Source organism: Orcinus orca, chromosome 1 (assembly GCF_937001465.1).
Source record: "Orcinus orca chromosome 1, mOrcOrc1.1, whole genome shotgun sequence".
Classification (NCBI taxonomy): Eukaryota; Metazoa; Chordata; class Mammalia; order Artiodactyla; family Delphinidae; genus Orcinus; species Orcinus orca.
In genome coordinates, this window is record NC_064559.1 from 101,812,043 (window position 1) to 101,836,016 (window position 23,974).

Sequence of the window (23,974 nt, forward strand, 5' to 3'; positions counted from 1 at the left end):
AATCCATCAAGGTCAGTGGACATTAAACAAATGGTTACATGAATAATTCTTTAATAATTCTATATATGTCATGAAAGAGCAGTTCAGGGTCATAAGAGGATAAAACAGGAGGAACTAACCTTGTGTAGAATAATCAATCAGAGTTAGCCTGAACACTCTACAGTACATGAAAATCAACTAGGGAAAGATAGCTCCTGGCTGAGAGACTGGCATGTGTTTTGGGTGGGAGGGAAGGAACGTGGAACATATGAGGAGCAGAAAGGCCAGTGTGACCAGAGCTCATAAGCCAAGCCAGGGGAGCACGTTGTGACCCATGCTTCATGGGATTAGATATGTGGGGATAGCCAAACCATCATAGCCTTATGGCCCAATGTTAAGGAGGTCAGTTATGTTTTTAAGTGTAACAGGAAGCCACTGATGGGTATTAAGCAAATAACATAGTCTCACTTGTAGTTTGGCTGCAGTGGTGAATGGCTTATAGGGCATCAGGGGTTGAAGAAGACCAGTTGAGAGGCTCTTACAATTAGGCCAGGTGAGAACTGATGGTACTTGGATGAAGGCAGCATGGGTGGGATGGAGAAAGATAAATGGAAGAAATAGAGGCACTATCAGGTGGAACTGTTAAGCTCACAATATTAGCTCCAATTATTCTAATAATTCCTTGAGTCTGGTACCTGTGATAATGCCTATGTAGTCAAAATTATAACACAGCTGATAAATACAGTTAAGTCTGCCCTACTTGGGTGCAGCCTCCCTGAGATGTATAGTGTTCCATTTTTGATTTTAAATGAGCATCCAGGTCATTTACAGCTAGCAAAACTGAACCCCCTGACAGATATTTCAAATATCTAATGTTGTCAGTTTTCATCTCAACTGGCCTGGATATAAATTCAGTATTAATTTGAGCTTGTGGCAAATATATGTAATTTCCCTCCTCATTTTCCAATACCCTTTGAACACCTTACTATGTATGGGCTATCTTATAGACTTATGCATCCTTTCTTCCCAAAGTAGAACCCAGAAAATCAGTCTCACAGTGTCTTTTACAGCTTGGGCTCTACCAATCAGAATTGCTCCAGAAGGAAGCAGTGGGAAGAGGGTCTCCTTGTAGAATACATTTTGCTGGCAAGGGTGGTGGCTCTCTTTTGCTGTTGGCTGAGGATGCAAGGGTGTGCTCCTGGCACAAATGTTGCATTGGTGGAGTGGAGGCGGTGGTGGCAGCAGCTTCCTCACCAGGCCAGTTCTGTGGTGTGGTTTTGGGCATAGTTCCTCGATACTTAGCTTCAAACCTGGTTCTTTAGCTCTCCCAGCAGTTCCACCCAATAGCCTTTTAATAGCCTTTTAATAAACTCTTTAATAAGCTTAGTCAGCCAGAGTGAACTGGCTGAGAGGATATAAAACTAGACGTTATTAATTACACAGTATGAAATTGTTCCCTGAAATGACATCATGAAATTGAAGTTCTCAGAAGTATGATTGAACAAGAAAAACAGGCCTGATCAAAGCTTCTGTTCATATGTGGCTTACATCAGGGTTATGACAAACATTGATCAACAAATAAGAGTAATGCATACTTCTATAATAGTCCAAAGAAAGTATTTCACAGGGTCATCATATAGATGAATTTCTGAACCTACCTGCTAGAAATCAAAATATAGCAAAATAAAAAATGTACACATCTCTGAATTACTGATTGAATCTTTCCTGTGTGTGTGTCTGTGTGTGTGTGTGTGTGTGGTGTATGGTGAGGAAGGTGCTGTGAAATTTCCTGAGGAAGCCATGAGCAGGTGAGAGAGTGGCCCCGGTGGGAAAGATCCAAGGCATAAACACTTCTAGAAGCGAAGGAGAGAAGTCCAGGCACTCCCAGGTCCAGGAAAGAAGCCCTCTGGAACATCTCAGACTCAGGACTTCTAACCTCTGCTAAACCACCTCTAGTGACAAGCTGTAACTGCTTTTTAAGGAAGCCACTCTCCTGGGAGAAGATCTGCTTTGAGAAATGTCTGTCTTGTACCAAACTGAAACCTGCCTCATATAACTTCTACTCACTCTCCCTATGTCTACCACTTGAACCTCATTAACAACTTGTGCATCCTCCTACAGTGCCTTTAGGCATCAATCTCTCTTGTCTTTCCCATCAAAACCTTCTCTTATTCAGGTTAAGCAATTCTGTTGCCTCTGCGTTTCCACATACGACCCAGTCTGATGTCCTTTCTCTCCTCCCATGGAGACAGTGTTGACAGAGTTGGAGTCAGACAGACTCTATATTATTTACTAGATGCATAACCAGGGGCAAGTTACTTAATCTCTGAGATAATTGCATTTATTATAAAGGCAATGCACTCCCAGTCCACATGACTTGATTCACATCTTGAGTCTACATTTTCTACTTGTGTAATTGATCTTAAATTATTTAATACCTAGCCATAAATCATTTAAAGGACCAGTTGTTAGTGACTGTGAAGATTAAATTATTTAACACAAGTAAAGACTTGGCTCAGAGAAAGTGCTCCAAAAATCATATCGTTGTTATTCCCAGAATGTGGTAGTTCCTAGGAGGCTAATGGTCATGACAGAGAGGTTTTAGTCCCTGAGACTGAAAAAGGAGGTGAGAGGACAGAGTGCCCTTTACATTCAAGCTTAAACTTTATAGTAATACAGTTTAAATGAGAAAGCATTAATTGAAATAGAAAAGGTATTCATAATTTCTTGCAGGTTTCTTAATCCTGGGGGAAGATGCTTTATCAGTAGTAGCAGCAGCAATACAAAGTGACTTGCCATACTTCTCTCCACATCCTCGAATCTGTCCACTCAAGACTTGAGCCCTGCCCTACCTTGCAGTCAGAAGAAGTGCTTCCATCAAAGTTTCAATTCTATCTCCACAAGTCCTCTTCCTCCTCCACTTCCTCCTTCTCTGTCTTCTTTTTTTTTAAAAAAATTATTTGTTTATTTGCTTGTTTGTATATTTAATTAATTATTTATTTATGGCTGTGCTGCACAGGCATGTGGGATCTTAGTTCCCTGACCAGGGGTTGAAACCGTGCCCCCTGCATTGGAAGCGCAGAATCTTGCTCACTGGACCGCCAGGGAAGCCCCTCCTTCTTTTTAACTGTCTGGATCTCCAGAGTCTCCTATGGTCCCTCCTTTGTCACTTCTTCATCTCTCTTCCCTGGCTGGGCACTCACTCCTCTTTGCATTAGTTTCTACCCTTCCTAGTCTCAAATTCCACTCTCCCACAAGAAACCATGCTGGGGATGGATGCCAAGTGAACAGGAGGATGGCCCTCTTAGGGAACAAAGTTTTATTGGAGAAAGCAGAGAAGGAGCCAGCTGTGTTGTCTCTGGACCAGCTGGTCGAGGAAGTGGAGAGTATGCAAAGGATGGATTTAGCCCTCTATGAAGGTGGGGGAAGGGACTTAATATGCATAACCTTTTATTGAGTTGTCCACACTTCAGGACAATTTTGTTCAAATGGGAAGAGATCTAGAGAAGGGAATTAAACCTATGTCCTGAAGATCTTTCCTATCCAGAAGCTGGAAGAACTGACACTGTCTTGACCATTGCAGATAAGATAAAGGCAGCGCTCTTTCGGGAAAGATCTTGAAAGTATGTTAATTCTGTTACTTATGGGAGATGCTCCCAAGAAAAATGATCAACTGCACTTTGGTTTGCTTTGCAATTACTAATGAGGATGTCACTTCTGCTAAGGTGGGCATTCCTCCTGATGTGGGGCATGCTTCAGCTGGCTGTGAGGTGAGTGCAGAATTCAGGGTCCTTGGGTGTGGACAAGGCTCATGTATCTGGGGACCTTACTTTGTTACTGCTGCTGAAAGGATGTCTTTCTTGGATCTAAGTAAACCTATAAGATACAGGAGACAAAAATGTTCAGACATCACATCTTCCCAATTTTGAAGTAAAGTTCCTTTTACTATAGATGAGAATCCCTGATCTTTTCAGCCTTGAAGTCCTCTAGCCAGGAGTGCTGATGCAATCCCATACTGCAAAGTTAAAACCTGCTTGCCAAGTAATAGGATGTCTGGTGTCTTGAGACTGCAATCAGTGGCCCACACTAGACCAATGAGCAAGAGAAGGCTCCACAATGGCCCCAGAAATGCTGACATTTCATGTGTGTTAACTTTGTTCTCTTTCAACTCAACTATCTCTTGTTTATTTTGCATTCTTTTTGTTTGTGTTAGAAAACCTAGCTTCAGAGCCGTGAAGGAACTCCTCCAAAAGCAAACCACAGGCAAGTGAGAGGGGTTGCCAAATTATTTTTTTCCCTACACATCACCTTTCATCAGAATGGTGAATATTTTGAAAAAGATTTCATAAAAGGGATAGTTGAAGGAAAAAGGGTATTTAATGAGTTACTCTTCCTTTGCTATAGTCTACTTTGCCGTATTGTTTTCTTCCTAATATTAGACACTGAAATCCCCAGGGACAGACACTGTTCCTTTATTTTCAGCACCAACCCCAAGATCAGGCAAATGGTTGGTAGTCAGTACAAGTTTGTAAATAATGAAATAATATAGGAAATTTCAAAACATAGTTTTATACAAATATACAAATAGTTAATTGACAGAATTTTCAACATTTCCTGTTCTTCTCTGAAAAGATTTCCTTAAACATATTTTTTCCTTCATCCTATGTATAAGCAAGCAACAGTCACAGTAAATCGAACAAAACAACTCCCCCCCCACAAATCTAGTTTTTCTGATATACAATTTCAAATATTTATGCCTCCTTTCTTTTTTTCACCTTGTTGCATTGTCAAGAACTCCAGGAAGGCTGAGTAAAAATGATAATAATGGGCTCCTTGATCTCATTCCTGATCTCAGAGGGGAACTTTCAATATTTCACTATTAAGTATGATGTTTCCTGTAGATATTTTTGCAGACACTCCGTTAGATTAGGGAAGAACCTTTTATTCCTAATTTGTGAAGCATATTTATCAGAAATAAAAGCTGAATTTTATCAAAAACTTTTAATATTAATCAAGACAGTTATGTATTTAAAACAATTATGATTACTTGCCTCCTGAATTGAAAACTGTCCCACTGTTTTTCATTCTCTGGAAGAATTTGCATAGAATTGGTCTCATTACTTCCTTAAAAATTTGGAACTCTAAGATACTAGTCAAATTCTAGTTCTCAACCTGTGTGGTGGATATATGGGTGCTCACTTTGTTATTTTAAAAAAAGGATGCATATACTTTTCTCCTATATGTATTCATATACTTTTCTAAATTATGATACATTTTTTTATAATACAACTTTTAAATAAAAAATTTTGGAAGAATTCACAGTGAAGACTACTGGATCAGTATTCTTTGTGGAAAAGTTTTTAATAGCTGATTCATCTACTTTATGGAACTATTCAGCTTTTAAATTTATTTTTGTATTAGTTCTTGTAAGTTGTATTTTTATGGTTTGTCTAATTCAATTTTAAAATTTATTTGCTTAAAGTTATTCATAATGTTCTATTATTATTTTTTGAATGCCTCTAGGATCTGTAGTGATACCACTTTTTCCATTCCTAATATTGGTTATTTATTTTTCTCCTTTTATTTCTTGGCCAGTTGTCTAGGAAATTATTGTTACTAATACATTTTAAAACCATCTTTTGGCTTTGTTCATTTTTCTGTTTGTTTTATATTTTGCTTATTTCTATTCTTTATTATTTTCTTCTACTTTCTTTAAGTTAAATTTGTTCTATTTCTAGTTTCTTGAGATGGAAGTTTAAATAATTGATTTTCAGTTTTTTTCTTTTCTATTATATGTACTTGGGACTCTAAATTTCTCTCTCAATAGCACTGCATCAAATGAGTGTTGATATGTCACATTTTGATTATAATTCACTTAAAATATTTTATAATTCTCATAGGAATTTGATATGACCCATGGGTTATTTTGAATTATATTATTTAATTTCTAATTAGTTTGTGATTTTCTAATTACCCATCTGTTATAAATTTACAGCTTTATTCCAATGAAGTTGAAGCATACATTCTGTATAATTTTAATCCTTTAAAATTTGTTGAGACATATTATGACAAGCATGTGATCTGTTTTGGTAAATATTCCATAGGTATATTTTATTTGGTATGATATTCTATATATTACAATAAGGTCAAGTTTGTTAATTGCAATAGGGAGAAATTCTCTTTCCTTATTGATTTTTTTGTCTGCTTGTTGTATTAACTTTTGGAACTGGAATGTGATTTTGATTTGCCTCTATTTTTGTTCTGTCAATATTTTCTTTATGCATTTTGAAACCATGTTTTGAGATACATCCAGATTTAGAATTACTAAACCTTCTTGTTGCATTGATCATTTCATTCTTACGAAATGCCATTTTTTATCTTTAGAAAGGCTTCTTGACTTAAATTTTACTTAAATTTTACTCTGTTTGGTATTAGTATAGCTACACCAGGTTTCTTATGGCTATTTCTTACAAACTCTATCTTTTCCGTACTTTTACATTCAACTTTTCTGCTCCTTTTAATTTGGTGTGTCTCTTATAACAACATATAGTTTAAAGAAATCCAGTGTGACAATCTTGGTGTAATATTGGTGTATTTAGCCTAATAACATTTAATTAATTACTAATATCTACCATCTTACTACATGTTTTATGTTCATTTTCTCTTGCCCTTTTTTGAATTAATATTTCTTTATATTTTATTTTCCTTTGATTAATTTCTTAGTTTTATATTCTTTTAGTGTTACTGTAGATAATGAATATTTAGCTTATTAGAGTATAATGCAAATTTTCATATTATTACTCTTAACATTCCCTTGAATACTTAACTTTTTATCACCTCACCTCATGCAGCTTTAGATTTTGCCAAATATTTTCTGAACAATCAGCCATGTGTCACACTATCCCAGTGAGATGATCAAAAGCTTCTCTGTCTCTCAAAAGCTGAATGTCTGGGAAAGCTCAGAATATCAGTCTCTTGTTTTTTGTCAGAACTTGTAAATGCTCCCAGAGAAAAAGCAGCAGCTGCAAAAGTCAGCTCTTCTTTCTAAGATTTTCTCCTCTTTATGATATTAGTCTCTCTAGTCTTCATTTCTCTAGGAACTCTCTGAATTCTTTAAACAACTGGCTTTAAAATTATAACAAATTTTTCTATTTGTTCCTGGTGAGAGTGTTGTTTGCCGTAAGCCACTCCATTCTACTAAGAATACTATGAAATTAAATTTTAATTAATTAAGTCAATGTGAAATGTGTTTCTGTTACTTGTGCTTAATAATCTCCTTAATGATACATGTGAGCCAAGACCTGAGTGATGAGAAGCATCATTCAGGGAAGAATGTTCCAGGCAGAAGGCAATGCAAAGAGAAAGAGCTTGTTCTATTGGAGAAGTGGAAATGAGGCAGTGTGGTGGAATATAATGAGTGGTATATATGGGTTGGGGGAAGACAAGAGATGGAAGAAGAGGTAGGGACAGATTATGTAGAGCCTTTTAAATCATTGAAATGGTATCCTCTAAATTACATTTAAAGAGATTATCATGGATTCTGAATAAAGATTAAATTATTTGGAGGCAGACATGGAAGCTGCAGAACTACTCTGGAGGCTATTTCATTAGTTCAAGTTAGAGATGATGGTGGCTTGCCTTAGGGTTTTGACAGTGAAAATGGAGGAAAGTAGACAAAATAGAGTCATATTTCAGAGTATTTGCTTCCAATCCATGTTCTAAAGAACGTAAGATTTTTCAGAGATATTCACAGGCTAATAGAACAGGTCTACATCTCCCTTCTATGAATTTGAAACAGAGTAGCCCGTTTACTCTTTTGTATGTTGCAGTTCTATGTAAGATTTTAGTTAAGACAATATTCTGTAAAAAAAAAAAAAAAAAAAAAAGAAAAGAAAAAAAAAGGAAAACCCCAGTAATGGAGGTAGAACCTATGGACTTGTTGTTGATTATATGGTAGGGAGTAAAAAAAGTCTGAAATCCATGACACATACTGTTTTTGGCTTTAAGAGATGGATAGATTGTAGTATCAAATTATTATTCCTCTTTTTCCACTTTGCAAGTGAGATACACCAGAACCAGAAAGAGAAAAACCCTCTTCTAATGTCCCTCCAGTGCCTTCTACTGACAAAGCTTAACACCTAACAACTGGAAAAAGAGGAATATTTATAAAGCCCAGATCCCTTATCACAGTACAGGCAAAGAAGGCTGGCTTTGGAGAAGAGAGACAGTAAATTGATAACTGGTACAGGTCTTTGGGAGGGTAGGGCTCAGGAATGTATGGATGGCAAAATTTGGGTTTCAGGAAATGTAGAGTCTGGAATTCTTGGGAAAGCAATGGGGAGAGGGTTATGTAGAGGGCAGAGTTATGAGGTTTGGTGAAGACAAGGATCAGGAATGTGTGTTTTGCATAGATCAAGGGTTTGTAAGGGACTGGGTTGAAAGGTGTGTGGAAGCCAAAAATCTGATTATGGGAGACAGGGTTCAGAAATGTGGAGACAGTAGGGTTTGGGGTTGTAGGGTGAAAAGCTGTGATATTAAAGATGGGCATAGTTTATTTAATATTTCTCTATTGAGAGTTATGTGTGTGTGGTGAGGGGAATATGGGTTCTTGAAAATGGGCAGTCGTATGACTGCTTTTTTATTGCAGAAGTGACACTAGGTCAATTTCCCTCTTCTTTCTTTTGATGTCTTGAGACATAGTGCAAGAATCTGGCCACTCTCCTGAAGAGACCTTGAAATTACCTGGGGAAGGAGAGGAGCGGAACTGAGTCTAGCCTTACATCGTCCCTGTCAAGGCATCAGGCAGGGTGAATGTGGATGAATCTATCTTGAACCTTCCAGAGCAGATCAGCTACCAGGTGAATACCACCAAGTAGTCCCAGTTAATGCCAGATGGAGCAAAAGGATTACTCAGTCAAGCATTATCTGATTATCTGGTTCATAAAACTGTGAAATCTTTATCATAATTTAATCACAAACATCTTTATCTACTAGGAGATGAGAGGGGTGAAAAAAAGACATGCTGCCGGGCTTCCCTGGTGGCGCAGTGGTTGAGAATCTGCCTGCCAATGCAGGGGACACGGGTTCGAGCCCTGGTCTGGGAAGATCCCACATGCCGCGGAGCAACTAGGCCCGTGAGCCACAACTACTGAGCCTGCGCGTCTGGAGCTTGTGCTCCACAACAAGAGAGGCCGCGATAGTGAGAGGCCCGCGCACCGCGATGAAGAGTGGTCCCCGCTTGCCACAACTAGAGAAAGCCCTCGCACAGAAACGAAGACCCAACACAGCCAAAAATAAATAAATAAAATAAAAATAGATCTCCTTAAAGTGGAAAGAATCACCCTATGAATAATGTTATCGTGAATATCATGCTAACAATTGAATAATTATTCCAATAAAATATTAAAAAAAAAAAAAAAGACATGCTGCCCAGATTTCCATTAAAAAAATGATTTTCTGTTCCAGCTCTTGGGAGCCATCATCATCCTCAAGGTTGGCTTCAGCTTCAGAGAGCTGCATCTTTCAAGAGCACACCAGTGTAGGGTGAGCCACATTCAATGATTTCTCAGGGGGTAGATAGAGCAATTTCATTTCTTTTTATGACTGAGTAATATTCCATTGTATATATGTGCCACATCTTCTTTATCCACTCATCTGTCGATGGACACTTAGGATGTTTCCATGTCTTGGCTATTGTAAATAGAGCTGCAATGAACATTGTGGTATATGACTCTTTTTTCTTTTTAACATCTTTATTGGAGTATAATTGCTTTACAATGGTGTGTAGTTTCTGCCTTATTACAAAGTGAATCAGTTATACATATACATATGTTCCCATATCTCTTCCCTCTTGCATCTCCCTCCCTCCCACCCTCCCTATCCCACCCCTCTAGGTGGTCACAAACCACCTAGCTGATCTCCCTGTGCTATGTGGCTGCTTCCCACTAGCTATTTAGTTTACGTTTGGTAGTGCATATATGTCCATGCCACTCTCTCACTTTGTCACAGCTTACCCTTCCCCCTCCCCATATCCTCAAGTCCATGCACTAGTAGGTCTGTGTGTGCCTTTATTCCCGTCTTACTCCTAGGTACTTCATTACCTTTTTTATTTCTTCTTAGATTCCATTTATATGTGTTAGCATACGGTATGTGTTTTTCACTTTCTGACTTACTTCACTCTGTATGACAGACTCTAAGTCCATCCATCACACTACAAATAACTCAATTTCGTTTCCTTTTATGGCTGAGTAATATTCCATTGTATATATGTGCCACATCTTCTTTATCCATTCACCTGTTGATGGACACTTAGCTTGCTTCCATGTCCTGGCTATTGTAAATAGAGCTGCAATGAACATTTTGGTACATGACTCTTTTTGAATTATGGTTTTCTCAGGGTATATGCCCAGTAGTAGGATTGCTGGGTCGTATGGTAGTTCTATTTTTAGTTTTTTAAGGAACCTCCATACTGTTCTCCATAGTGGTTATATCAATTCACATTCCCACCAAGAGTGCATGAGGGTTCCCTTTTCTCCACACCCTCTCCAGGATTTACTATTTGTAGATTTTTTGATGATGGCCATTCTGACTGGTGTGAGGTGATACCTTATTGTAGTTTTGATTTGCATTTCTGTAATGATTAGTGATGTTGAGCATCCTTTGATGTGTTTGTTGGCAATCTGTATATCTTCTTTGGAGAAATGTCTATTTAGATCTTTTGCCCATTTTTGGAGTGGGTTGTTTGTTTTTTTGATACTGAGCTGCTTGTAAATTTTGGAGATTAATCCTTTGTCAGTTGCTTTATTGGCAAATATTTCCTCTCATTCTGAGGGTGGTCTTTTCATTTCTTTAATGGTTTCCTTTGCTGTGCAAAAGCTTTTCTATTTCATAAGGTCCCATTTGTTTATATGTTTTTATTTCCATTTCTCTAGAAGGTGGGTCAAAAAAAATTTTGCAGTGATTTTTATCATAGAGTGTTCTGCCTATGGTTTCCTCAAAGAGTTTTTTAGTGTCAGGCTTACATTTAGGTCTTTAATCCATTTTGAATTTATTTTTGTGTGCGGTGTTAGGGAGTTTTCTAATTTAATTCTTTTACATGTAGCTGTCCAGGTTTCCCAGCACCACTTATTGAAGAAGCTGTCTTTTCTCCATTGTATATTCTTGCCTCCTTTATCAAAGATAAGGTGACTGTATGTGTGGGGGTTTATCTGTGGGCTTTCTATCATGTTCCATTGATATTTATTTCTGTTTTGTGCCAGTCCATACTGTGCTGATTACTGCAGCATTGTAGTATAGTCTGAAATCAGGGGGGCTGATTCCTCCAGCTCCGTTTTTCTTTCTCAGTATTGCTTTGGCTATACGGGGTCTTTTATGTTTCCAAAAATATTGTCAAATATTTTGTTCTAGTTCTGTGAAAAATACCATTGGTAATTTGATAGAGATTGCATTGAATCTGTTGACTGCTTTGGGTAGTATAGTAATTTTCACAAGTTGATTTTTCCAATCCAAGAACATGGTATATCTCTCCATCTGTTTGTATCATCTTTAATTTCTTTCATCACTGTCTTATAGTTTCCTGCATGCAGGTCTTTTGGCTCCTTAGGTAGGTTTATTCCTAGGTATTTTATTCATTTTGTTGCAGTGGTAAATGGGAATGTTTCCTAAATTTCTCTTTCAGATATTTCATCATCAGTGTATAGGAATGCAAGAGATTTCTGTGCATTAATTTTGTATCCTGCTACTTTACCAAATTCATTGATTAGCCTTAGTAGTTTTCTGATAGCATATTTAGGATTCTCTACGTATAGTGTCCTGTCATCTGCAAATGGTAACAGCTTTACTTCTTCTTTTCTGGTTTGAAATCCTTTATTTCTTTTTCTTCTCTGATTGCTGTGGCTAAAACTTCCAAGTCTATGTTGAATAATTGTGGTGAGAGTGGGCAACCTTGTCTCGTTCCTGATCTTAGTGGAAATAGTTTTATTTTTTCACCATTGAGGACGATGTTGGCTGTGGGATTGTTATATGTGCCCTTTATTATGTTGAGGAAAGTTCCCTCTCTGCCTAATTTCTGAAGGATTTTTATCATAATGGGTGTTGAATTTTATCAAAAGCTTTTTCTGCATCTATTGAGATGATCATATGGTTTTTCTCCTTCAATTTGATAATATGTTGTATCACATTGATTGATTTGAGTATATTGAAGAATCCATACATTCCTGAGATAAAACCCACTTGATCATGGTGTATGACCCTTTTAATGTGCTGTTGGATTCTGTTTGCTAGTAGTTCATTGAGGTTTTTTCCATCGATGTTCATCAGTGATATTGGGCTGTAGTTTTCTTTACTTGTGACATCTTTGTCTGGTTCTGGTGTCAGGGTGATGCTGGCCTCGTAGACTGAGTTTGGGAGTGTTTCTCCCTCTGCTATATTTTGGCAGAGTTTGAGAAGGATAGGTGTTACCTCTCCTCTAAATGTTTGATAGAATTCACCTGTGAATCCATGTGGTCCTGAGCTTTTGTTTGTTGGAAGATTTTTAATCACAGTTTCAATTTCAATGCTGGTGATTGATCTGTTTATGTTTTCTATTTCTTCCTTGATAAGTCATGGAAGTTTGTGCTTTTCTAAGAATTTGTCCATTTTTTCCAGGCTTTCCATTTTATTGGCCCATAGTTCCTTGTAGTAATCTCTCATGATCCTTTGTATTTCTGCCGTGTAGGTGTTACTTCTCCTTTTTCATTTCTAATTCTACTGATTTGAGTCTTCTCCCTTTTTCTCGTGATGAGTCTGGCTAATGGTTTATCAATTTTCTTTATTTTCTCAAAGAACCAGCTTTTAGTTTTATTGACCTTTGCTATTGTTTCCTTCATTTCTTTTTCATTTATTTCTGTTGTGATCTTTATGATTTCTTTCCTTCTGCTAACTTTGGAGTTTTCTTAATTCTTATTTCTCCAATTCCTTTAGGTTAATGTTAGGTTGTTTATTTGAGATGTTTCTTGTTACTTGAGGTAGGATTATCTTGCTATATACTTCCCTCTTAGAACTGGTATGCTGCATCCCATAGATTTTGGGTCATTGTGTTTTCATTGCCATTTGTTTCTATGTATTTTTTGATTTCCTCTTTGATTTCTTCAGTGATCTTTTGGATATTTAGCAGCGTATTGTTTAGCCTCCACTTGTCTGTATTTTTACAGATTTTTTCCTGTAACTGATATTTAGTCTCATAGCATTGTGGTCAGAAAAATATTCCTGATACGACTTCAATTTTCTTAAACTTATCAATACTTGATTTGTGACCCAAGATATGATCTATCCTGGAGAACATTCCATGAGCACTTGAGAAAAATGTGTATTCTGTTGTTTTTGGATGGAATGTCCTATAAATATCAATTAAGTGTATCTTGTTTAATGTATCATTTAAAGCTTGTGTTTCTTTATTTTCATTTTGGTTGATCTGTCAATTGGTGAAAGTGGGGTGTTAAAGGGGCCTAATATTATTTTGTTACTGTCGATTTCCCCGTTTATGGCTGTTAGCATTTGCCTTATGTATTGAGGTGCTCCTTTGTTGGGTGCATAAATATTTACAATTGTTATATCTTCTTCCTGGATCGATCCCTTGATTATTATGAAGTGTCCTTCTGTGTGTCTTGTAATAGTCTTTATTTTACAGTTTATTTTATGTGACATGAGAATTGCTACTCCAGCTTTTTGATTTCCATTTGCATGGAATATCTTTTTCCATCCCCTTTCTTTCAGTCTGTATGTGTCCCTAGGTCTGAAGTGGGTCTCTTGTAGACTGCATATATATGGGTCTTGTGTTCGTATCTATTCTGCCAGTCTATATCTTTTGGTGAGATCATTTATTCCATTTACATTTAAGGTAATTATTGACATGTATGTTCCTATTACCATTTTCTTCGTTGTTTTGGGTTTGTTATTGTAGGTCTTTTCCTTCTCTTGTGTTTCCTAACTAGAGAAGTTCCATTAGCATTTGTTGTAAAGCTGGTATGGTGGTGCGGAATTCTCTTAGCTTTTGCTTGTCTGTAAGGATTTTAATTTCTCCATCAAATCTGAATGAGATGCTTGCTGAGTAGAGTAATCTTGGTTGTATGTATTTCCCTTTCATCACTTTGTATATGTCCTGCCACTCCCTTCTGGCCTTCAGAGTTTCTGCTGAAAGATCAGCTGTTAGCCTTTTGGGGATTCCCTTTTATGTTATTTGTTGTTTTTCCCTTGATACTTTTAATATTTTATTGTATTTAATTTTTGAGAATTTGATTAATATGTGTCTTGGTGTGTTTCTCCTTGGATTTATCCTGTATGGGACTCTCTGTGCTTCCTGGACTTGATTGACTATTTCCTTTCCCATATTAGGGAAGTTTTCAAGTATAATCTCTCAAATATTTTCTCAGTCCCTTTCTTTTTCTCTTCGTCTTCTGGGACCCCTATAATTCTAAAGTTGGTGCATTTAATGTTGTCCCAGAGGTTTGAGACTGTCCTCAATTCTTTTCATTCCTTTTTTCCTTATTCTAGTCTGTGGTAGTTATTTCCCCTATTTTATCTTCCAGGTCACTTATCCATTCTTGTGCTTCAGTTATTCTGCTATTGATTCCTTCTAAAGAATTTTAAATTTCATTTATTGTGTTGTTTATCATTGTTTATTTGCTCTTTAGTTCTTCTAGCTCCTTCTTAAACGTTTCTTGTATATTCTCCATTATATTTCCACAATTTTGGAACATTTTTACTCTCATTGTTCTGAATTCTTTTTCACATAGACTGCCTATTTCCTTCTCATTTGTTTGGTCTGGTGGGTTTTTACCTTACTCCTTCATCTAATGTGTATTTCTCTGTCTTGTCATTTTGCTTAACTTATTGTATTTGGGGTCTCTTTTTCACAGGCTGCAGGGTAATAGTTCCATTGTTTTTGGTGTCTGCCTCCAGTGGGTAAGGTTTGTTCAGTTGGCTGTGTAGGCTTCCTGGTGGAGGAGACTGGTGCCTGTGTTCTGGTGGATGATGCTGGATCTTGTCTTTCTTGTCAGCAGGACTGCATCCAGTGGTGTGTTTTGGTGTATCTCTGACCTTATTATGATTTTAGGCAGCCTGTATGATAATGGGTGGTTTTGTGTTCCTGTCTTGCTAGTTGTTTGGCAAAGGGTGTCCAGCACTGGAGCTTGCTGGTCGTTGAGTGGAGCTGGGTTTTAGCGTTGAGATGGAGTTCTCTGAGAGAGCTTTTGCCATTTGATATTATGTGGAGCTTGGAGGTGTCTCTTGGATAAATGTCCTGAGCTGTCTCTCTCACTTCTGAGGCACAGGCCTGACACCTGGTTGGAGCACCAAGACCTTGTCAGCTGCATGGATCAGAAGAAAAGGGTGAAAAAATAAAATAAAATAAAGTTATTAAAATAAAAAAATTGTAAAGTAAAAATAAAAAAGAGAAAAAGATAGAAAGGAAGAAGAGAGCAACAAAAACAGGACACAAATCCACCAATGATAATAAGTGCTAAAAACTATACTAGGAAAACTAAAACAAAACAAAAGAAGAAAAACGGACCGACAGAACTTTAGGACAAATGGTAAAAGCAAAGCTACACAGACAAAATCTCACTAAGAAGCATACACCTACACACTCACAATAAGAGAAAAAGGGAAAAAAATCTATATAGAAAAAGAAAAAAAGGAAGAGAACAATGAAATCCATAAAAAATCTACTAATGATAATAAACTCTAAATACTAAAGTATGATAAACATAAAACCAGAAACAGATTAGATGCAGAAAGCAAACTCCAAGTTTACAGTTGCTCCCAACGTCCACCACCTCAATTTTGGGATGATTCATTGTTCATTCAGGTATTCCAGAGATGCAGGGTACCTCAAGTTGATTGTGGAGATTTAATCCTCTTTTCCTGAGGCTGCTGGGAGAAATTTCACTTTCTGTTTTTTGTTCGCACAGCTCCTGGGCTTCAGTTTTGGATTTGGCCACACCTCTGCCTGTAGGTCTCCTGAGGGCGTCTTTTCTTCACTCAGAGAGGACAGTGTTAAAGTAGCAGCTGATTAGGGAGCTCTGGCTCACTCAGGCCGGGGTTGGGGAAGGGTACAGAATGCAGGGTGAGCCTATGGCTGCAGAGACCAACGTAACATTGCCACAGCCTGAGGTGCACCATGTTTTCTCCCGGGGAAGTTGTCCCTGGATCACGGGACCCAGGCAGAGGCAGGCTGCACAGGCTCTTGGGACGAGAGGTGTGGATAGTGACCTTTACTTGCACACAGGCTTCTTGGTGGTTGCAGCAACAGCCTTAGCATTTCATGCCCATCTCTGGTTTCTGCCCTGATAGCCACAGCTCACGCTTGTCTCTGGAGCTCATTTAGGCGGTGCTCTAAATCGCTCCTCCTCGTGAACCATGAAACAATGGTGTCTTGCCTCTTAGGCTGAGCCAGACATTTTACCGGACTCCCTCCTGGCTAGCTGTGGTGCAGTAGCCTCCTTAAGGCTGTGTTCACGCAGCCAACCCCGGTCCTCTCCCTGGGATCTGACCTCTGAAGCCAGAGCCTCAGCTCCAACCCCCCACCCGCCCAGGAGAGTGAGCAGACAAGCCTCTCAGGCTGGTGAGTGCTGGTCAGCACTGATCATCTGTGCGGGAATCTCTCCGCTTTGCCCTCTGTCGCTGTGCTCTCCTCCATGGCTCTGAAGCTTCCCACCCTGCCGTGCAAGTCCCCATCTCCACCAGTGAAGGGGCTTCCTAGCGTGTGGAAAATTTTCCTCCTTTACAGCTCCCTCCCCAAAGTGCAGGTCCTGTCTCTAGTCTTTTGTCTCCTTTTTTTTTCTCTTTCCTTTTGCCTTACCCAGGTATGTGGGGGAGTTTCTTACCTTTTCGGAAGTCTGAGGTCTTCTGCCAGCATTCAGTAGGTGTTCCGTAGGTGTTGTTCCACACGTACATGTATTTCTGATGTATCTGTGGGGAGGAAGGTGATCTCCACGTCTTACTCCTCTGCCTTCTTGAAGGTCAGTTATCTGTTTTATACATATTAGTGTATATATGTCAATCCCCCTCTGAAATTGGGTTTCTCTTTACAATTAGAAGAAGGGTTGCCACTCCCTGCTTGGAGGTGTGTCTAGGGTACCTGTAGGCAAAGCCTGGGTTTCCTTCACGCTCCTGAACTATGTATTATCAAGTGCTTAACTGAACCCAGAGTAACTCACTCTGCAAAGCACAACAGACATCATTTTATACTGGGAAGTTTTCAAGGCAGACACTATTCTTTCAACTGTCTAGCCATGATAATAGCAGAGCAATGCTTCCTTGGCTTATCTGATTGTAAGCAGGTACTCCTTGCAATATCCTTTCTTAGAAAAATTGGCAGCAAGATATTATCTTGAGGTTTTTAAAATGTAGACTACTTTAGCCAACAAAATAGACTCCAGATTACTGATAAGCATCTTCATATATGGAACAATCTAATTTAAGCCAAGTGAATTTGAGAGAATGCATGTCAAAGATTAAAAAAAATTTGTAGGGTTAGTAATGAGCCAGATACCATCTACAGGGGCATCTCTTTGTGTCTCTTTACAGAAATATGCCATTACTGTGTGGGTGAATATCTATATACAGAGACATACATCCAGTTCATTTTAGAGGAAGTTCAAATGTTTTAGATACAACTAAGAAAGGGTTGGGAGGGTTTTTCATAAACACAATATTATACTCACCACCCATGAATATTATTCTGTACATCCTGATTCTTGAAGAAGTGTCAAAGTGCAGATTTTCTTAGTCAAAATAACCAGGAATCTTTGTATGCAGCCAATACTCTTGTCATACCTGGTTCCTAACAGAGACTTAAAGGCTATATAGGAGCTGCTGGCAGTCTTAAAGTGCTTGTAACAGATTTTTCCATAATGTGATAGGAAGTGAAACAGTTATCAAGGACAGTCAGACTGAAACTTGCTTGCTAACTATAAGTGAAATATGAGATCGATAGACCCACACTGAAAATTTATTAAAAAGAAAGTGAATTAGGCACTATCACATACTATTGGTGGGAGTGTCATTTGATCAAAACATTTTGGAAATTAATGCCATACATTTTAAATATATTGATAGTTTTGTTTTTGACTCAATAATCCCATTTCTTAATTTGCACATTATTTAAATACTCTGAAATGATAAAGACTTAAACAGAAAAGGAATGTTACAGTTTTGTATTCATTTCCTACTGCTGCTGTAACAAGTTACTATAAACTCATCAGCTTAAAGCAAAAGAAATTATATTAAGCATTTTGTTGAGTTTTTGTAGCAAAAATTTGAGGCGGGTATTTTTTTATCTCTAATTTACAGCTGTGTAGGTAAACTGATCTTCAAGGAAGGTGGGAAATATTTGATGTCACACAGTACTGTTGCCTATAGATTTCTACATAGCCAAGGCACTCAAGTTTTCCCCTGGAGGGCGTAGTGCATAATATTAGCTGAAGTGTTACTGTGGTTCAGCAAATTATACTAATAAATTATCACAGGGTTCTCTGTCAGCCATATTTTATTTATTTAGGGAAAAATACCCATGAATTGAATGGTGGGATCAATGACTCCTGGAGTTTCATTCCCTGAGTGTACTAAGAATATCTGAAAATGCACTGTCATTTCAAAAGAGAGGGCCTGATAGAGTCCATTGAATTAACTTTTGTAGGGGAAAGTAGCAGAAGATATTTTGGGAGTATGAGTGGAAAACTTCTAAATGGGTACATCCCAGACATTGAATCAGTTTTGAAGGTAATGAGAAGAGAGGAATTTGGGTTTCTAGTAGACCACAAGTCACTCATGGTCGTGGGGGCCCCAGAGACCAGATCAGTGTGTAAATATGCAAATGTAGAGCTTTAGGAAGTGGCCCCAGCCTGTAATCTTATGGCCTAGGAAACTGAGGGATCATGCAGTCCTGTTCAAGCTCATTTAGGGAGCTATCTGAAAACACACCCAACATGGGACTGTCAGCACTAGGAAATCAAGATAAGATTTTGTGGCTCTGTTTAAGTCATTTAATTGTCAAGAAAAGCCAAGAGACCAGTAGAACATGGTAAAAGGGGAGTTTAGAAAAACTGCGGGTAGGGGTTAAAATATGTGGGTTTAGCAAACCCTGGTCTCTACCACCAGGGGAAACAAAGCTGGGTGCTGGGCAGGCGAAATTGAATGAGGCAGTGAGTTTTACATACCAGATGCTTGGGAGCTGGGGAGTGGGGGAAGCACCATCTCTGACTATGGAAGAGCAACATGCTGTCAAAGATTTTCTCCTATTTCCTAATTGGCACATAACACTGGCACAGGAAATATGAGACAAGGTCTCGAGTGAATCACTGTGCACTTCCTCAGTGAAGGGTGAGGAAGATCGTGGACAAAGAAGTTTTGTGATATCAGCATGAGTGTGGCAAGTCATTTTTGAGATTGCCAGCAGATGGTATTTGGGTTGGGAAATAAGTGCATCATGTCAGTCCTGGGCTGTTCTCCCTGTGTGGGGCTGCCTGGCCCTTATAAAAGGAGTCTCCATCTCAGTGGTGCTATCTTCGTGACACTCAGTGATAGGTTTTCTTTGGAGCCTGCGGTGAGTACAAATCTTAGAGGTCTTTTTGGCACTTGAGTGGTAAGATTGAACCTGGAGGTGTAGGTGACTTTATTTTAACCAATTAGTGCTACATATGCGGAAAAGAAGATAATGAGGTTTTAGGGGTAAATTTTAACTGGTATTTGGTAGGTGATCCTGAATGTGATGAGAGAAATGTAGTCAGAGCTATGATCTTAAACTGAAGGAGAGTAAGAGAGATGAAATGCTGTGCTGTAGCCCACCCTACATTAATTCCAAATGCATCCCTCTCAGAGTTCAATCCCATTGAGTGCTGGGTTTGGACCTCTGCATTTCTCCTTAAAAGCCCACAGTCACGTCAGTTAGACCAGCAACCAGGGCCTCATGGGAGATATAAGTAGAGATTTGTTTTGGGATTGGCTACAATTTATTTCCGGGTTCTTCTCCAGATAGTGTTTGTATTCACACAACACCTGCATAGGAAATTTTGTCTTTAGAAAGTGGTAGAATGAGAGATTAACCAGAAAAAACTGAAGATCTGAGGGCAAGAGGTGCTAAAAAAGAATGGTGAAGAAGTTACACAAAACTATAAAGACTCTATAAGGGATCAAAGAAAGTCCTTGGAGACGGAAGGGTTGTGTGCCCAGCTAATTGTTCTACCAGTAGGACTGTCTCTGTTATGAACAGTGTTGTCTGTTTGTATTTCAGATTCCTTGAGACCCAGGAAAGATGACTTACAAGCAGCATCAGTGCAAGCAGCCCTGCCAGTCACCTCCTGTTTTCATACCTAAGTGCCCTGAGCCTTGCCCACATAAGTGCCCTGAACCTTGCCCACCTCTAAACTGTCTGGAGCCATGTCCCTGTCCTCCATGCCCACCTGTGCAGTGCCACATCCACTGTGCCAGCAGAAATGTCCTCCTGTGCATCCATGCACACCCTGCCAGCAGAAGTGTCCACCCAAGTACAAGTAACAGCACCAGATTTCATCAGGACCATGAAACAACAAGATCTAAGCTTTTCTTAGTCCTAGGACTCCATCATCCTCCCTTCAGCCATGGTGATGGACTGCTTCTTCCTTAACCTCCCTCCTGGATTGACAGCTGACAGAGAAAAGGCCTGGTTCCTGAAGAAGACACCATGTTGTTGGAAGAAGAGCAGCAGGATCATCACCTGATCTTGCTTTGCCATCTGCTTGTCTGTAATTGGGCTGTGATCTCTACCCTGTGAGCACTTAGTGTGTATATTCTTTTACTTCTCCAATAAAGCAGATTTCATGGTTGAGCCCACATTTCTTCTCCTTCTTCTCCTTCTCCTTCTTCTTCTTCTTCTTCTTCTTCTTGTTCTTCTTCTTGTTCTTGTCCTTCTTGTTCTTCTTGTTCTTTTTCTTGTTGTTGTTCTTCTTCTTCTCTTCTTCTTTTTTAATTTTTGCATTTAGTGTTTTTAATCTCTTCTGTCAACTACAACTACTCTTCTGAGCATTCTTTTTCATTCCTATTGAATTATTAGAGTTAGACTTATTCCATCAGTGAGTTCAGTTTTGCCTGAAATATGCCTTTAGGATTGGACACATCAAATAATTCTTTTATTGGTTTCAAACTCATTTCTACCTCCTCATACCTTGTGTGACCCTGAAAAAAATTGAACTCTCTCAGCCTCAGTTTTCTTATCTGTAAAAAGTAGGAAAGAATGTATTCCACTCAGTGGACTAATAGAAATTAATTAATTTATTCACAAATTTTTCCTAATTATATAACAAGTGCCAGCTAGTCTCTTGTGTGCTAGGGATATTATGATGGTGACCAAAGTCCTTGTCCACCTAAATTCTTGAGGGAATTTTACACACACACACAAACACACACGACAAATAATAGTTAGACATGGGTTAGAGAAAATTGTTTAGAAAAGCTCTTCCAAAGTGGCTCTTTGGGCAAAGACCTGAATGAACAGAAGAGTAAACTGTGGGTAGGTAAGCATATCTGGGGTGTACTGTACCAGTGAAAGGGGATGGCAAGTGCTAAGGCAGAGCAAAGTAACAGCAGAGAGAACAGTGATCAAGGAGACACTATTCCCAATTGAGGTCCGAGAGGTTGGATCTTGAAGACGTAATAAAGATTTTGATAATTTATTCACAGTTTGACAGCCATATTATGCAGAGGGTCAAAGGTCTAAAATCTTATAACTGTGTAATTTTCAATTATCATATATTATTTCTTTTAATTAAAAGTACATATGGCCTTTCAAAGACATTTTCAAAAAAGGTTAAAAGAACTGAGGAATAAATTAAAACTCTTTTGCAAGATGAAAATTTATTTTGAGAGGGTCACTAGGTGACATGTCAGTCTATTAGTTTCCCATCTTTTTTTTTTTGTGGTACGCGGGCCTCTCACTGTTGTGGCCTCTCCCGTTGCAGAGCACAGGCTCCGGACGCGCAGGCTCAGTGGCCATAGCTCACGAGCCCAGCTGCTCCGCGGCATGTGGGATCTTCCCGAACCGGGGCACGAACCCGCGTCCCCTGCATCGGCAGGCGGACTCTCAACCACTGCGCCACCAGGGAAGTCCAGTTTCCCATCTTATAGGGAAGTTGACCCCATTAATTTCCATCACCTTATAGGTAACAAAATGTATAGGAAAGTTTACTCTTGTGCAGCCAATGCTAAAAGAATTGATTTTCTTTTTAGGAGGGTTGACTTTACACTCTTGAAAAGGGCTCTGACCTAATATTATAGTGGATAGATTTCCCCCTCTCTTTTGTCTTTAAGAAAAACAAAAAATAAAAGCCCTTCGTTTTTTGGGGGCACATGATGGACACATTTAGAAAGTTCATAAACTTTAGCTGTATAACTGAGAGTGGATAATTATAAACTGATCACGCTTTTATTGTTAGTCAAGAAATACAAAGTCAAGAAAAATAACATTACCAATCCTTCAAAAGACACGTTTCCTTGTTAAATTACATCCTATACCTTCTCCACTAGAAGTAACCACAATCCTGACTCCTAATAATCACTTTCCTGTTCTTCTTTATGTTTTTTAACCACCAGTATAGAGGCATCTCTAAAAGCTATAGTTAAGTTTTTCAGTTTTTGAACTTTATAAAAAAGGAATTATACTGCATGCCATCTTTTTGTCTCTTTCAATTAACACTATATAGTTTTAGTTTATTCACTGGTGTATTTTAGAATATCATTGTATGGCTATACAACACTTCTTTTCTCTCTTTGTTCTACTCTTGGTTGACCTTTAAGTCGTTTCCTATTTGGAGCTATTAGGGATACTGTGACATTTTCTTCATACCTGCTAGTGCACCTGTTCACACATTTCTCTAGGGTATATTCCCAGAAGTATATGCATCTTGTACTTTGATAGATAATGCCAAACTGTTTTCCAAAATACTTGGACCAATTTAAACCCCCTAGCAGTGGTGTACTGTATTTGCTGTTTATGTTATTTCTTTAAATTAGTTGATCATTTCCACACTGTTGAACGTTTTACACATCTGGTGTACATTGTGAGTAGTGATCTATCCTTGTGTTTTGAATAAACTGTTTATTAAGTATTAATGACTTTTAGAAGCTTTGAAAGTACTTTTATTGGCCATTTGGATGCATCATTTTTTTTCTGTGTGCAGTGTCTGTTGCCCATGTTTCTATTGGGCTGTCTGTCTTTTTATGACTGACTTTATAAATTTTGGATACTGATTTTTTCAAACATATATTTCATTTTATTAAGTAAATATCTGGCAATATGATAAGATAAAAAGAAATGAATTAGGAGATAGACCCATGCTCAAAGTTTGATTTCAGCATTTTCTTGCCCTAACACTGAACAAAACCTTTTATATCTTTACTTATCAATTTGTTCATTTGCAATGTAACATGATACTGTATTTTCTCAACTCAAATCTATATATTTCTTTGTACTTTTGTTTTTCTAAAAATAATTTTTATTGGAGTATAGTTGCTTTACAATGTTGTGTTAGTTTCTGCTTTACAGTAAAGCAAATTGGCTATACATATACATATATATCCTCCTTTTTGGATTTCCTTCTCATTTAAGTTACAACAGAGCATTGGGTAGGGTTCCCTGTGATATACAGTAGGTTCTCATTAGTTATCTATTTTATACATAGTAGTGTAAATATGTCAATCCCAATCCCCCAATTCATCCCACCCCCCCTTTACTCCCTTGTTATCCATGCATTTGTTCTCTATGTCTGTGTCACTCTTTCTGCTTTGCAAATGGGTTCATCTGGATCATTTTTCTAGATTCCACATATAAGCAATATTATACAATATTTGTCTTTCTCTTTCTGACTTACCTCACTCTGTATGACAATCCCTAGGCCTATCCATGTCGCTGCAAATGTCATTATTTTGTTCCTTTTTATGGCTGAGTAATATTCCATTGTATATATGTACCACCTTTTCTTTATCC

General features: G+C 38.2%; 1 protein-coding gene across 1 annotated transcript in view; it reads left to right on the forward strand.

The window, feature by feature from the left end:
* The window catches only part of LOC105748877 (small proline-rich protein 2E-like), a 44,281-nt gene extending 23,455 nt beyond the window's left edge, over positions 1-20,826 (forward strand). The window contains 2 exon segments of the mRNA XM_049702717.1: positions 20,249-20,425; positions 20,428-20,826. Of these exon segments, the coding sequence (XP_049558674.1) occupies positions 20,270-20,425; positions 20,428-20,511 (240 nt within the window). The 5' untranslated portion in view covers positions 20,249-20,269 and the 3' untranslated portion in view covers positions 20,512-20,826.
* The last annotated feature ends 3,148 nt before the right edge of the window (positions 20,827-23,974 follow it).